Here is a 14,353-nt window from a genome sequence, read left to right on the forward strand (position 1 = left end):
ATCATGTGCTCTATTCACTAGTTCCTATTCGATGAATCATACGTTTAGAAATAGTCGAAAGCATAAACCATCGGTCCGGGCTATTGCGAGTCGCACTGACTAGAATATGCCGTCATGTTGCCTTGACATTTACGAGTCCGGCCGGCACGTGAGCCTCGAAGCTGCGGACCTGATACCGCATTAATCACATTGCAATAATGGCCATCACCACCTTTGATAATATGTAGTTCATAAAACGTGTCCGCTTTAGGTAGCAGTAGTTACGTTGTCACAGTTAAGAATTGGATCATACGTGTACAACAACGTGGCCTGCCATAAGACCCGCTTGGGAACCTATTGGAACTCTTAGCTCTGCATGTACAATTGCACACCCAGCCAAGATGTAGCACTATTTTCTAATAAAAGACGTGAGGATACAACTAAGTATAGCCGCCTGTGGCCGCACTTCAGCCAGGAGTAGCCACTCTTCGGACTTTAGCCGTAACATACCAATATGTCAAGACAAGTAGGTATAGACCTCTGCTCGACTCTGCACGATACGTTTACTACAACAAATTACATGACGTCATCTGGCGGAAGTAACCTTTGTAACGCTAGAATTAAACAGATCCGTCATCATTCCATGCAATTTTGCAAATAAGTGTGCTGACGTGAACGCTAAGGGCGGCCTCTGACTTAGCCGACAACTAGTCGACACAGGTGGAAGCGTGCTTACATTCGGCTTTCGGTACGCTACGCTTGTGAGGCGCACCCAGCCGCGCAGAACATTCCGACCGGCGTATCGCGACGCTAATCATGCGTGCTCGCAATACGCCCAAACAATGTGAACGTGACGCCAAGCCGGGGTGACCTGTCTACTGGTCCTTTCGTGTAGGAAGTACACGCCGCGCGACATTTGAAGGTCGGCAGAGACGCACTAGTACAATGTCACCGTGCTATTGTCTCACTCACCCATTGTTGCCTTTTTTTGGCGCTTGCCGGGGATGCATTCGGGATTCGTCAACGAACAGACAGTTTTGCCAAATGTTTTCGTCCTCACCTGCTTCATTTTGCCGAAGTCTAGCCCACTGCAATCTTCGTTGTTGACGATGCCGGGAATTGAGCGGAGCTCGCCAAGACCTCCGTGCTCGTAATCCAGCCAGCTGGTGCAAGCAATTGCGAACGGTCTGCGTGCTAACTTCGAGCCCAGAGGCGGTCCTGACTTCTGCTTTTATTTTAGTGGCATTGATTGTTGGATCACGGGCTGCCAGCAATCTAATATAGCGCTTTTGAGCAGCTGTCAAAACAGTTGGGCGACCGCTGCGGAATCGGTCAGCTGAATTCCCCATTCCGTGATACCTCTGCAACGTAGCCACGACACAGGATTTTGATATAGCAAGTCTGCGTGCTTTATACTCTCGTGGTGTATCCTTCGTCCCTCAAAGTTACTATTCTAGCTCGTAAAAACTCTGTTAATCCTCTTGGCATTTTTTCAATCACAACTTTCAGCGAAAAATATCTTGAATCGCTTATAATTGACTAAATCAGATTTCGAATGAGTGTAAGCTAGGACTGAAAAAGCCTTTTTAAGAAGAAAAAACAATTGAACGGGGTCATTGTTTTATGTTCTAATTCTTTATTTTTAAATAGCGAATCTAAAAAAAAAGAAAAAATCATAATGTAATCTACAGTAGCAAAAAAGATTTCAGTTTTTCGAAGTGATCGCAAACTTTTTTTGATGTGTATATGTGGCATTACGCCATTTTTTCTTGGAAATAAACGTTTTTATCCGTTTCTGCGATTCAATAATGAATTATATTGTCTGCAAATTATTTACGATTGCAATATGATTGTAGAGCAAACTACCGTATAGCACTTACGTACTTAGCAACAAGCAAACATATCAAGACATACTCAAGCAGTATCCAGAACCAAATGGCAGACCAATCGCAAACAATCGAATGTCATTGGCATTCGATTGGTCTTATATTAGTAGCAGAATGCTCGCTAAGGCTAAAATTGCTATTGCCATTCAATTTCTATTCATTCTTGACATTATTAACTTAGCAGAATCGGGCCCCTGCTTAGTTCAATCATTACTGATCGTGGTCATGCCCACCGTACGTATTTGACCTAGAAAAAGGCACCTGACCTACCTGCATTGTGGCATCTCCGCTCATCTTTTCGTCATAGTCCGTGGTTGGCTCTGACACGGCAGCAGTATCGTTCAGCGCTGTCGACTGTACGTGCGGAGATGCATAGGACGAGCTGGTGCAGGTGCGTGTATGCGATTGGCAGCTAATGATTTGCTTGTGTTTGTGCGGCGGCAGCCTCAGGACACGGGTGAGCTACGCACGGGGTTGCACACCTCCCCGACTGACAGCTGCAACCCATTCGCTTGAGATTCGTGTGTGATGTGGCGTTGGCTTGTCATGCTTATCATTTTGTCGCACTTGTCTTGTTTTGTCATCGTGCTGATAATACATATGTGTGGTAGGTGGGAGTTCATGTTATATGTCAGAACACACAGAAATTGATTATGGTCAACTTACACCAAAAGAGCAGCGAAGCGGGGCGCAGTTTCAGTGTCATATGATATCGCGTGTTAGGCGTCGTCCTAATTGGGAGCGATCGTACGATGGCGCGATGCGTTTTTCATCTAAGGCGTCGTCCTAATTTACAGCGATCGTACGATGACACGATGCGTTCTCGTCGTGCGATGAGTTCAAACATACAGATTTCATCAGAGTGTCCTATTTGAACCTCGCAAGTGAGATCGCGAGATGAAAAACGCATCGCGCCATCGTACGATCGCTCCCAATTAGGACGACGCCTTGCTGAGGTAAGTAAATCGCGCGGACGCCCGCGGCGCCGCCGCCGGTATTCGGGCGAGTTCCGTAAACGTTGCTCGAGAAGTCACGGGACTCCCGCTTCGCTGCTCTATGCCACTCTTTCGGTGTGAGTAGAATCATCTGTGATAGAAGACTCTAAGGGTCAGATGATTACAATATTTTATTTTGAAAAAGGCCATGTTTACTAATAAGTGTAATGTAGAACTAGAAATCGTTAGAATAAAAACAATAAACGAAGATAGCTAGGACGTGATACTGTTTTTCACAACTGAGTGAGTGAGTTTTACAACACAAACAAAACGAAATGTTTATTTTAGTTATACATAGTGGTCAGGTTGAGCCAGTAGTGAGACAGACAGTAGGTTATGTAAGTGACGGTACAGTCGAGCACGTGGCGGCAGCGAGTGGTGCGCACATGATGCCGGCAGCGTCATTGTTCGCAGGCATCCTGCCACTCAACTGTTGGCACATTCTTATTTTGTATCCGCCATTCGATTGTGATAATCGTTCACACTTTCATGTTAAATCAAAATTAAACACTAAGTGGAATGCCTCCGTGTGCATAAGATAGATTTAGAAACAAAAAAGTTAATTTGGGTATTCCCCCATATGAGGAAATAGTTACCTACCTATTATAAGACGACTTCTTAGAAAAATATATAATTTTCCTCCTTGAATATCGTGGCGATGATAAAAAATTCACAAATAAATAATTTAGGCACACAAATAACCGGTCTAGCAAGGTAAAACCACTTAATAGTTGAAAACGGGGAATTTCGTTAATTTAAAGGCGATGACTTAGGCCCATCTGGAACTGGACAGAATAATTAGAGTTACACATACACACCTTGTTGACTAGCAGAAGTGTTTATGCGCTTTTATAAGATTACCCGTATAGTTGCAGTACCCACATGTGTACGTGTATCTAGTTGCCCGCAGTTGGCTGCTTTTCTAGCACGGTCCATAGATGTGCTACGTTACTCTGTATGCGTTTGATCCACCAATCATATTATGTACACAAATCAAATCAAAAAGCTCTATTCAAAGTAGGCCGAAAAATTTCAGTTTTACGCACGGAGAGGCTATGCATGAATTGACGTCATTAATACATGCGTAGCTTGCTCGAATAGGCGGTTACATAGCTCAACGCTGTCGACGTGGGTCTACGTTTCCACTGGAGTACACGAATATGACCCTCGACTATATACATCTCAAGAAGATACAATCAAACACAAGCACACAGTCTTTATTTCTTTCTTATTTCGTTCTTTATTAAACAATAATCAGAATAGGTAATACTTGTAAAATATTTTTTGTTTCCAGGGTGAAACAAAGCCTATAGGTACCTTCTTGTAGATTGTACATAGATTATTATCGGACACTGAATCGAAGTCTAGAACACAAAGTTGCTCTCGCACGTCGGGATTTAAGCATCGTTTTTTTTTAAATTGTAGGTGTACTCCCTTTTTGGAGACATACTATTTTATGGTGGTCACGCCTGTTAGAAATTTGTACTCAGACGTGACGTAACACAAAATTTTAACGTTATATCTTCGTTGTTTTTTGTTAGTGACAGAAAATGAAAAATACTTGTTCATTATTTTAGGGTCATCTAAAAGACAGACTATAATAAATATTTTTCGGTCATCATGTGTACAGACAACTGTACAGGTTTAATTTTATTTTATATACATAATTACTGTCGCGGCGCGTGTCAGCACTTTTGTATGACTATTTAAACTGTAGCATTAGCATTTTATATCACTGCACCTTATCATTTTGTATCAATATACTATCGTCACAGAAGTTTGTGTTATTTTATCATTTCTACACGATCTTCCTGTCTATATCAACGAGAAGCAGTCAACCTATCAACTATCATCCAAGTGTAGGCGCTTACAACCCCTACATTTTATGGTCCTTCGAGCCGGATACTCTGGATCAAGTATCATTATCAAATTGTGTTCTGAAGATTTCTGGTATCGATAGCGAATCGGTCTGCTGGCCTCCCACAAGCGGGTCTCACCAGTTAGATTGAGAAGGCGCATATATCGTGCTGGAGATTACTAGAACAACAAACATTTATCAAGAATTTATCATCGTCCGCATCAGGATAACCTTATATCAAATTCAGGTATTTATCATTTTTATCAATTATCATGGAGAGCATCCAATCAGTGTTCGAACGTCAGAGCAACCTTACCAAGGAAATTGAGAGAATCAATAGCAATTTCCGGAAGGACAGTTTGAGCAGGAGAACACCTGAATATCTTATCAATCGTCTAGCCTCGCTAGACAAATGTTGGAAGGAGTTTGAAGATAATCATATCAAGCTGCTGGAGTTTGAAGACGATCAATACGAATACTTCTCCAAAGGGATTTATGGGTACATGAAGGATTACTATATCAGAACCAAGGACATGATCTCTTCATACAAGGAGACCAAGGTTCCGGCATTTTCCCTACCCACTTTTGAAGAATATTCCTATCAAGGGGATGACCTGCTTGGCCAGCAGGATACCAATTTCCGAGCATTAGAACGACTGATGAATCGAATCAGCATTCAAGACCTGGAAGAGAAATGGGAACTTCAAGATGAACTGAAGAGCCTTCAACATCTCTGGAAGGTTATAGACACTATTCACCTCCGTCTCGATAATCAATTAAAAGGCAGCAACGATGCATATGAAGCCAGGTTTCTGCAAATTGAAGAGCGCTACCTCACTATCAAACGAGAGCTGAACAGAAAGTTAAACTCTACTGCACACCTGGAGCAGGCCACACCTAAATTAGAAGTACCTACATTTTTCGGAAAATACACGCAGTGGCCGACCTTCTTCGATTTGTTTATGGAAACAATTCATAACAACAAATGTATCACGAAGGCGCAGAAAATGCAGCATCTGAAAGGAAAGGTCAAGGGTGAAGCAGAAGGTTTAATCCAGCATCTCAACATATCAGCAGAGAACTACGAGACGGCATGGGAGATCCTTACCCATCGCTATAACAATCCACAGATACTGTTTTCAACACAGATGGATATCTTCCTTAATCAACCGCTGATCACTAAGCATTCATCCTATCATGCATACAAGAAGTTGCACGATACGACGACACAGTGTGTTAACAGCATTCGGAACCTAGGCATTGACATCACAACCTGGGACCCAATATTAGTTCATCTACTATCAAAGAAGCTGGACGAAGAAACGCGTACTGACTTTATGGAGTCGCGTATGTCGCCACGAGATCTTACATCATATACGGAGTTCCTGCAGTTCCTTGAAAACAAGTTCATGGCTCGAGAGCCCGTAGGCAAGAAGGAGAAACCTACAACATCAGATTCATACAAGCCGAGCTCATGTCATCAAAGGCCTCAAAATCATAACAATTTCTCGAAGAATGCATCGCTTTACAAGAAATATCAATATCAGTCAAATGCTACATACAAGAGGTCTTGTCCAGTATGTAAGGCGCCTCATGATTTGTTTCTATGCAAACGCTTCCTCGCGCAATCATCGGATGCGAAATTGAGGACAATTTCAAAACATGAAATTTGTCGTAATTGCCTTTACAAGCATTATGACAAAAAATGCATTTCAACAAGAAAGTGCAAGGAATGCAACGGTGATCATAATTCAATAATGCATGACGCATTTTCTACACGAGGTGACCTACTGGAACAAACGCAAACGCAGCAGTCTACAACTCCATCAGAATTACCTTCCACATCTCAAAATAATCGCAATGTTAACTACGTAGCCAGTGAGAATGAAGAAGTTCTCCTCACTACCGTAGCATTGAACATCAAGGCTTCAGATGGAAGCATTGTGAGATTCAGAGCTCTACTGGATCAGGGATCGCAAATATCCCTTATATCAGAAAATGCCGCCCAATTATTAGGGTTGAAGAGGCAATTTTATCAAGCAGCCGTATCAGGCATAGGATCGACACAAAAACAAAGCAAAGGCTTAGTGTCCCTTGATTGCGTATCAATTTACGATGACTATCATTTTACAACAGAGGCTCTAGTTGTATCACGAGTTATTAATAACTTGCCTAATGCATCGTTTAGGAAACAAACTTGGCCTCATTTATCACACACAAGACTGGCTGATCCCGAATACAACATTTCAAAACCAATTGATTTGCTGTTGGATGCCAGCGTCTATTCAGATATTATCATGAGTGGTCTTATCAAAGGACCAGCTCAAGCTCCTATCGCTCAGCAAACAAAACTTGGATGGATATTATCAGGCAATGTGAAGACGTTTGCATGCCACGTTGTCGTCAATGATGTCGACAGCATCTCCAAGTTCTGGGAGGTCGAAGATATTCACGAGCCTACCTTATCATTATCAGCTGAAGATCAATATTGCGAGGAGTTTTATCAATCAACCACTAGAAGATTGGAGTCCGGCCAGTATCAAGTAGCATTACCCATGAAACCTAACTACGAGCAGGAGATGGGTGCATCAAAATCTAAGGCTGTCGCTCAGTTTATTCAACAAGAAAGAAGATGTGCAAAGATCAAGCATTAGCAGAAGGCTACCGCAAATTCATGCGCGAGTATGAAGACCTAGGTCACATGCGTAAGGTCGAACAACCAAATTACACAGCATGCTACCTACCGCATCACGGCGTGCTGAAATTAGACTCTACAACAACGGCTCTACGTGTTGTATTTAACGCTTCGTCTAAAATGTCATCTGGACGTAGCTTGAACGACTTGATGTACAATGGACCTAACCTTCAACAAGACCTTCAAAATCTCATCCTACGATGGCGTCAACACAAATACGTTGTCACAGCGGATGTGGAGAAAATGTTTAGAGCGATCTCCGTGAGATCGCAAGATCAGCATCTTCAATCAATATTGTGGCGAAGTCATCCTCGTGAATCTCTTCAAGAGTATAATCTTACCACCGTGACATACGGTACAAGAGCAGCTCCGTTCTTAGCAATGAGAACCCTAAAACAAATCGGCATCGATCATGCTGATAGATATCCACTAGCAGCATCTGCTTTGGAATCATCATTCTACATGGATGATTATCTCGGAGGCAGCAATGACATCGACCACGCCATGCTATTGCAACATGAATTAATATCAGTACTGAGAGAAGCTGGAATGAACCTGCGAAAATGGTCTAGCAATGAAACGCAGCTTATTGAAAACCTACAGCCAGAACAAATAAATGCTCCATTCGAGTTCAAGGACACCGAATCTCGAAAAACATTAGGCCTGCGGTGGATTTCTGCTAGTGACGTGTTTACCTTCGACACGAGAATAGAACCGCAAGCCAGCGAGAAACCGTACACAAAACGGCAATTGCTATCAGATATTTCTAAAATATTCGACCCCCTTGGCTGGTTATCACCGCTCACAATCAGAGCAAAAATATTGTTCCAGAGCACTTGGACTGCGAACCTATCATGGGATGAACAATTACCAGCAAACATATCATTAGAGTGGGAAAGATTGCGAAACGACCTAAGAAATATCAACATTTATAAAATACCTAGATATCTAGGTCAAATTGAAAACAACAACATTCAAATACATGCTTTTTGCGACGCCTCGGAAAAGGCTTACGCATGTGCAATTTATGTTGTAACAAATAATTATAAGGGCGAGCGCACATCGAAGTTAGTGTGTTCAAAAACAAAGGTTGCGCCTATCAATAAAACTATCACGCTACCTAGACTAGAGCTACTAGGTGCATTGTTGTTATCACAATTGATGGAGAAATTTCTTCAGACATTATCAGCGGAGCAAACAGAGATTTTCGCCTGGACCGACTCGATGGTGGTACTTGGCTGGCTACACGGAGACATATCAAAATGGAAGCAATTTGTGGCTAACCGGGTACAGAAAATTACTGGAGTAATTCCAGCATCAAATTGGCGCCACGTTAAGTCTTCTGACAATGCAGCAGACTGTGCTACGCGTGGAATGACCAACGAACATTTATCAGGAGATCGCTTGTGGTGGGAAGGGCCAGAATGGCTTGTCAAGTTTAACCCATATCATATCACCACAACCGAATATCATACTCCAACAGAAGATATCAAGAAACGCATTGTGCACACAGCCTTATGCCAGTCGAATTGGATTTTAATAACAGAATTACTCAACAAGTTTAATTCAATAACAAAGATTGTGCGAATATTGGCATGGGTGTCACGTTACATCGCTAACCTGCGCGACAAAACTTCACACGCAGCGAAAAGTGCACTGACCGGTGTTGAAATACAAGGCGCACTATATCATATTATCAAACATACACAAAGCATAGATTTTCAAGACGATCTTTATCACTTGAAGAAACAGGGCTTCGTCCGCAGCAACAGCAAGTTGTCCTGTCTACGGCCATTCTTAGATGATCACGGGATACTGAGAGTTGGTGGACGCTTGGAGCAAGCAAATATCACATACGCGGCGAAACACCCTATCATTATATCACCTGGAAGTCGCTTGGCAGAGTTACTTATTCATCAAGCTCATATCACTACGCTTCACGGCGGGCCACGACTTACCTTATCATTTATCAGGGAGAAGTATTGGCTGATCAGCGGCATCAGCAGCGTCAAGAAGTATCTGCGCTCGTGCGTCAAGTGCCGCAGATATAACCAGGAAACATATCAACAACTCATGGCTGACCTCCCGAAGCCTAGAATTACACCCTCTCGGCCCTTCACTAATGTCGGGATAGATTTCACCGGACATGTGGAGATAAAATCAAATAAGGGACGAGGTATCAAGACTACCAAAGGATACATTGCAGTATTCGTGTGCCTAGCAACCAAGGCCGTGCACATAGAATTGGTGTCTGATCTTAGCACAGCATCCTTTCTGGCAGCATTAAGAAGGATGTGTTCCAGGCGTGGAGTACCCAAGAATATCTATAGTGATAATGGGACCAATTTTGTTGGCGCTTCACGACTGCTGAATCAAGAGTACAGAGAGATAATGGCTTCAATCAATCCAAATGCGATCAACGATATCAACAACATGGAAATACTATGGCACTTCAACGCTCCTGTGTGGCCAAACGCCGGAGGATTATGGGAAGCAGCGGTGAAAAGTCTAAAATATCATTTAAAGCGGGTGCTTGGTAATCAAAAATTAACCTTTGAGGAGTTCACCACGTTGCTGTGTCAAATAGAAGCCTGTCTCAATTCGAGACCTCTTTGCACACTCACTGAAAATCCAGAGGATACCTATCTTACACCTGGGCATTTTCTTATCGGCGGATCCTTGTTATCAAGACCACAAACACATCCTGATCATATGAGTCTGACTATACGTTGGCAATTGATTCAGGCCATGAACAAACAGTTCTGGAAAAAGTGGTCCACGGAATATCTTCAACAGCTTCAGTCCAGAACAAAATGGCGAACTGTGAGAGAAAATCTTAAACAAGACGATATCGTCCTGATCAAAGAAGATAACATGCCGCCTGGGAAGTGGGCGATGGCGCGAGTTCAAGCTCTGCATCCCGGTCAAGATGGCTGTGTCAGAGTTGTGACGTTGAAAACGTCAAATAACATCATCAAGCGTCCGGTGAACAAACTTGTCCCACTGCCAGTACAAGAAAATAATATCCCGCAGGAGCCCACTTCGAATAGTTCAGACCAGGCACCGTCCCACAGGCGTCGCAACAAGTCGAAATTCAGCATGAAGACGTTATTTACCTCAGCACTTCTTATGTTAGTGTTGATAATATCGCCTAGTATGCAGCAATCATACAATATCACGCCGCTCAACGGTCAGAGGAATATGTTTTCGACAAAGTATCAGAGCTACAACATATCAAGGACGAGTGGAAATTGATAGTGTATTACAACATGTCTACATACTGGTCTGGATTCACCGACTTAGAAACATATGTTCGACATTTAAATCAATTATGTCAGCGTTCCTGCCTACCGCAATCAAGAATGCCGTACGGAGCTATCATATTACAACTGGAACATGAATTGAACGAACTGCAACACTATAATTCCTTACTTGTCAACCCAAACAAAAGATACAAGAGAGGACTAGTTAACGGTGTTGGTAACCTGGCTAGCTACTTGTTTGGGGTGTTGGATGACCAGTTTGCAGAGCAGTACAAACAGGATATTGAGAAAATATCCCTGAATGAAAATCATTTACAGAACCTTATCAAGAATCAAACTCTTATTATTGAATCTGAGTTCAGCGTCATCCGAAGAAATGAGGCTATAATGAATCAACAATTTACTTCCATGAACACACAAATGAAGGCCTTATTGCAAGCAGTAAACAACGTACAATCGGAATCAACGCAAGGTCTCTATTTAACGTCGTCAGCACTATCAGCATACACCGTACTATCAAACTTACGACGTGTACAACAAGGTCTCATCGACGTCATCACTGACATCTATCATGGGCACATCGATACCCACCTGTTCCCGCCTGAAGAATTGGAGGCTCAAATTAATATCATAAACCGGGAGATACAGGATGATCTCAATGTGCCACTAGACAAGTCAAGTGTCCGAAGTCTTTATAAATTACTGCGAGTATTTGCTCGAGTATATAAAGACTATCTTATCATGGAGATCAAGATTCCTCTTGTTACCACAGAGAAATATGAACTGGATAAGATCATCCCTCTACAAAGAGAAGAATCAGGAAAAGGCTATCAAATTACATCGACTTATCCATATTTAGCATTTAATTTGAGGAAGGACTTGGTTTTATTCTTCACAGAAAACGACCTGTTGCAGTGCCTTCATCCAAGTCCAGAGAAGATATTATGTTCCATTGATAAGCCAATCTATGAAATTAGAGAAAAGCAATCTATTTGCGATATTAAAATCAATGGAATAATCACATCAGCCTGTATACAGAAACAGTCGACGTGCGAAAATAAGTGGATCAAGTTACGGCGCCCGAACGACTGGCTGTATCAATGTTGTCAGCAATGCACTGTCCGCATTTTAGCATACGGAATACGGAAGTGAAGTCTTTATCAGGCAACGGAATTATCACTCTATGTCCAGGATGCACACTTAAGGGAGATTCTTTCAAGATTTACTCTCACAAGAACTTCATCAATCACGTGGACCATCATACCGAAGAGATGGAGCTTCCACAGATGTCTGTTGTTAACGAGATAGTCAATACCAGCATCCCCTCGATGGATACCTTTGTACCCGAGGATCATCATTCAATGTGGAGCCAGTTGAAATCAGACATAGAGGATCTCAAGGAACAATCAACTCAAGCGCTGAGCGTCCACGACGTGCATCAGTATAGCGTGCTCTACTCGCTGGTGGCCGGAGCGATCCTCACGGGCTTTATCATACTTATCCTCTGGATCCGAAGAAGACGGACTCAGAAGCCGGCATTGGAGTCAAGATTAGAATCAGCAGCAGTACAGCTGACCACGAAGCCGCAGCCTACACCGCGAAGGATCACCGAGAGCAGATCGACCCCTAACTTGCATTCAATTAAGTTCGATATTCCTTTGAGTGATAGTTAGATGGTTTATGTAATTAGTATTAAGTTGACATTTTTTAACTTGCTGTTTATTTAATTTGTTTATAATTTATATCATGTTATTTCTTTCTTCGCGCCCTCGGCAGCATGTACAGACAACTGTACAGGTTTAATTTTATTTTATATACATAATTACTGTCGCGGCGCGTGTCAGCACTTTTGTATGACTATTTAAACTGTAGCATTAGCATTTTATATCACTGCACCTTATCATTTTGTATCAATATACTATCGTCACAGAAGTTTGTGTTATTTTATCATTTCTACACGATCTTCCTGTCTATATCAACGAGAAGCAGTCAACCTATCAACTATCATCCAAGTGTAGGCGCTTACAACCCCTACATCATGCCTATAATCTGTTTTTTTTATTGTTATTTGTCAGTAACGTGGAATGCCGAGCGACTTGCATACTTGTCGCGGGCTAAAGACTGATAAATGTAAGAATAGCAGACAGGCACGCGCACAGTGTGCGAGTCGCTCGGCACGCCGCCGGCTCGATGTAGTGGTGTGTCGTGTGGTGTCTGTGTTGTGACGTGCGCCTCCCCGCAGAGCCCAACACGCCGGGCAAGTTCATCGTGTGGTTCCGCAACGAGACCACGCTGCTGGTGCTGTGGCAGCCGCCCTACCCGCCCGGCGCCTACACGCATTACAAGGTAACCGCTCGCCGCCACATACTCGACCATGGACCATGGCTCCTTGCGATATACGTGTTGTACGCTGTCTGTCGCACAGGTGTCGATCGTGCCGCCGGACGCGCGGGACTCGGAGCTCTACGTGGAGAAGGAGGGCGAGCCCCCGGGCCCGGCGCAGGCCGCCTTCAAGGGACTGGTGCCGGGCCGCGCCTATAACATCTCCGTGCAAACCGTGTCGGAGCCCGAGATCTCCGCGCCCACCACCGCGCAGTACCGCACCGTGCCGCTGCGGCCGCGCAACGTCACCGTGCCCCTCGCCGACCTCAAGGAGACCTCCTTCAGGGTCACCTGGCTGCCCCCGCTCGAGGAGAGGTACTCGCGCGACCGCCACTAATGACTTCCGTCGTGAGCAGGATGCGACAGTCCCGTGACGTGCGTGTTGTGTCGCCAGCGAGTTCGAGAAGTACCAGGTGTCGGTGAGCGGGCTGGGCGCCAGCGGCGGGCGGCGCCTGGCGCCGGTGGTGCGCGCGCGCAACGACACGCCCGCCTGCTCGTTCGACGGGCTGGAGCCGGGCGCGCCCTACACCGTCACCGTCAAGACCATGTCCGGCAAGGTGACGTCGTGGCCCGCCACGTGCGACCTCACGCTCAGTAAGTGCCGCGCCCCCGCCCCCGCCCCCCGCCTCCCGCTCCCCGCGCCTCGCTCACCTGTCCCCTCGCCTGTCCGCAGAGCCGCTGGCAGTGCGCGGGCTGGCGTGGCGGCTGGCGGCCGAGGGCGCCGACGTGTGGTGGTCGCCCGCGCCCGGCAGCACGCAGGACGAGTACAAGGTGACGCTATCTATCTCTCTGTTCTCGTTGTAAAACATCACAGATTCCTAATATCGTGCATCGAAGTGCACTTAAATGTAGGTTCTGATCGCGATATCTTTCCAGTCGTGCCAGATAGCTGTCCCATCGGGCTTAAGCAGTGCGGTAATAGCCTATAACTGTGTCTGCGCAATGCGCTTGCACTTCAATGTTGATCACCTTGGAGAGAACATCCGCCTTAGCCGACTATACTCAAAACTCTTAAGAAAGTAGCGCGCAAAAATGCGGGTGAAAATTCACTAGCTCCCGCCCTCACAAGCCCTATACATATATGTAGAACTCGCCCATTATTTTCAAAATAAAATCACCAATCAAACAAGACTACTTCAAAATCAATCTTTGACAGATTGGTTTTGATAAAACAAGGAACCCGAACGACTCGTTAGTTCTGGTAACTGATCACACGTACGTTACATTAACCTACAACAAGGCGCTGACCTACCTTCTCCAGGGCATCTTGGCTATCACCTCCTGCGTGGTCAGGA

At 44.4% G+C, this 14,353-nt stretch overlaps 1 protein-coding gene across 2 annotated transcripts in view; it reads left to right on the forward strand.

Moving 5' to 3' along the window:
- Positions 1–14,353, forward strand: part of LOC110379041 (tyrosine-protein phosphatase 10D-like) — a 39,142-nt gene that overhangs the window by 10,911 nt on the left and 13,878 nt on the right. For both annotated transcript variants that reach the window (XM_064036611.1, XM_049841061.2), the window contains exons 5-8: positions 12,919–13,022; positions 13,102–13,373; positions 13,453–13,652; positions 13,732–13,829. In XM_064036611.1, coding sequence (XP_063892681.1) covers positions 12,919–13,022; positions 13,102–13,373; positions 13,453–13,652; positions 13,732–13,829 — 674 coding nt within the window. The remainder of the gene's footprint in view (positions 1–12,918; positions 13,023–13,101; positions 13,374–13,452; positions 13,653–13,731; positions 13,830–14,353) is intronic.

Source organism: Helicoverpa armigera, chromosome 10 (genome assembly GCF_030705265.1).
Source record: "Helicoverpa armigera isolate CAAS_96S chromosome 10, ASM3070526v1, whole genome shotgun sequence".
Taxonomy (NCBI): Eukaryota; Metazoa; Arthropoda; class Insecta; order Lepidoptera; family Noctuidae; genus Helicoverpa; species Helicoverpa armigera.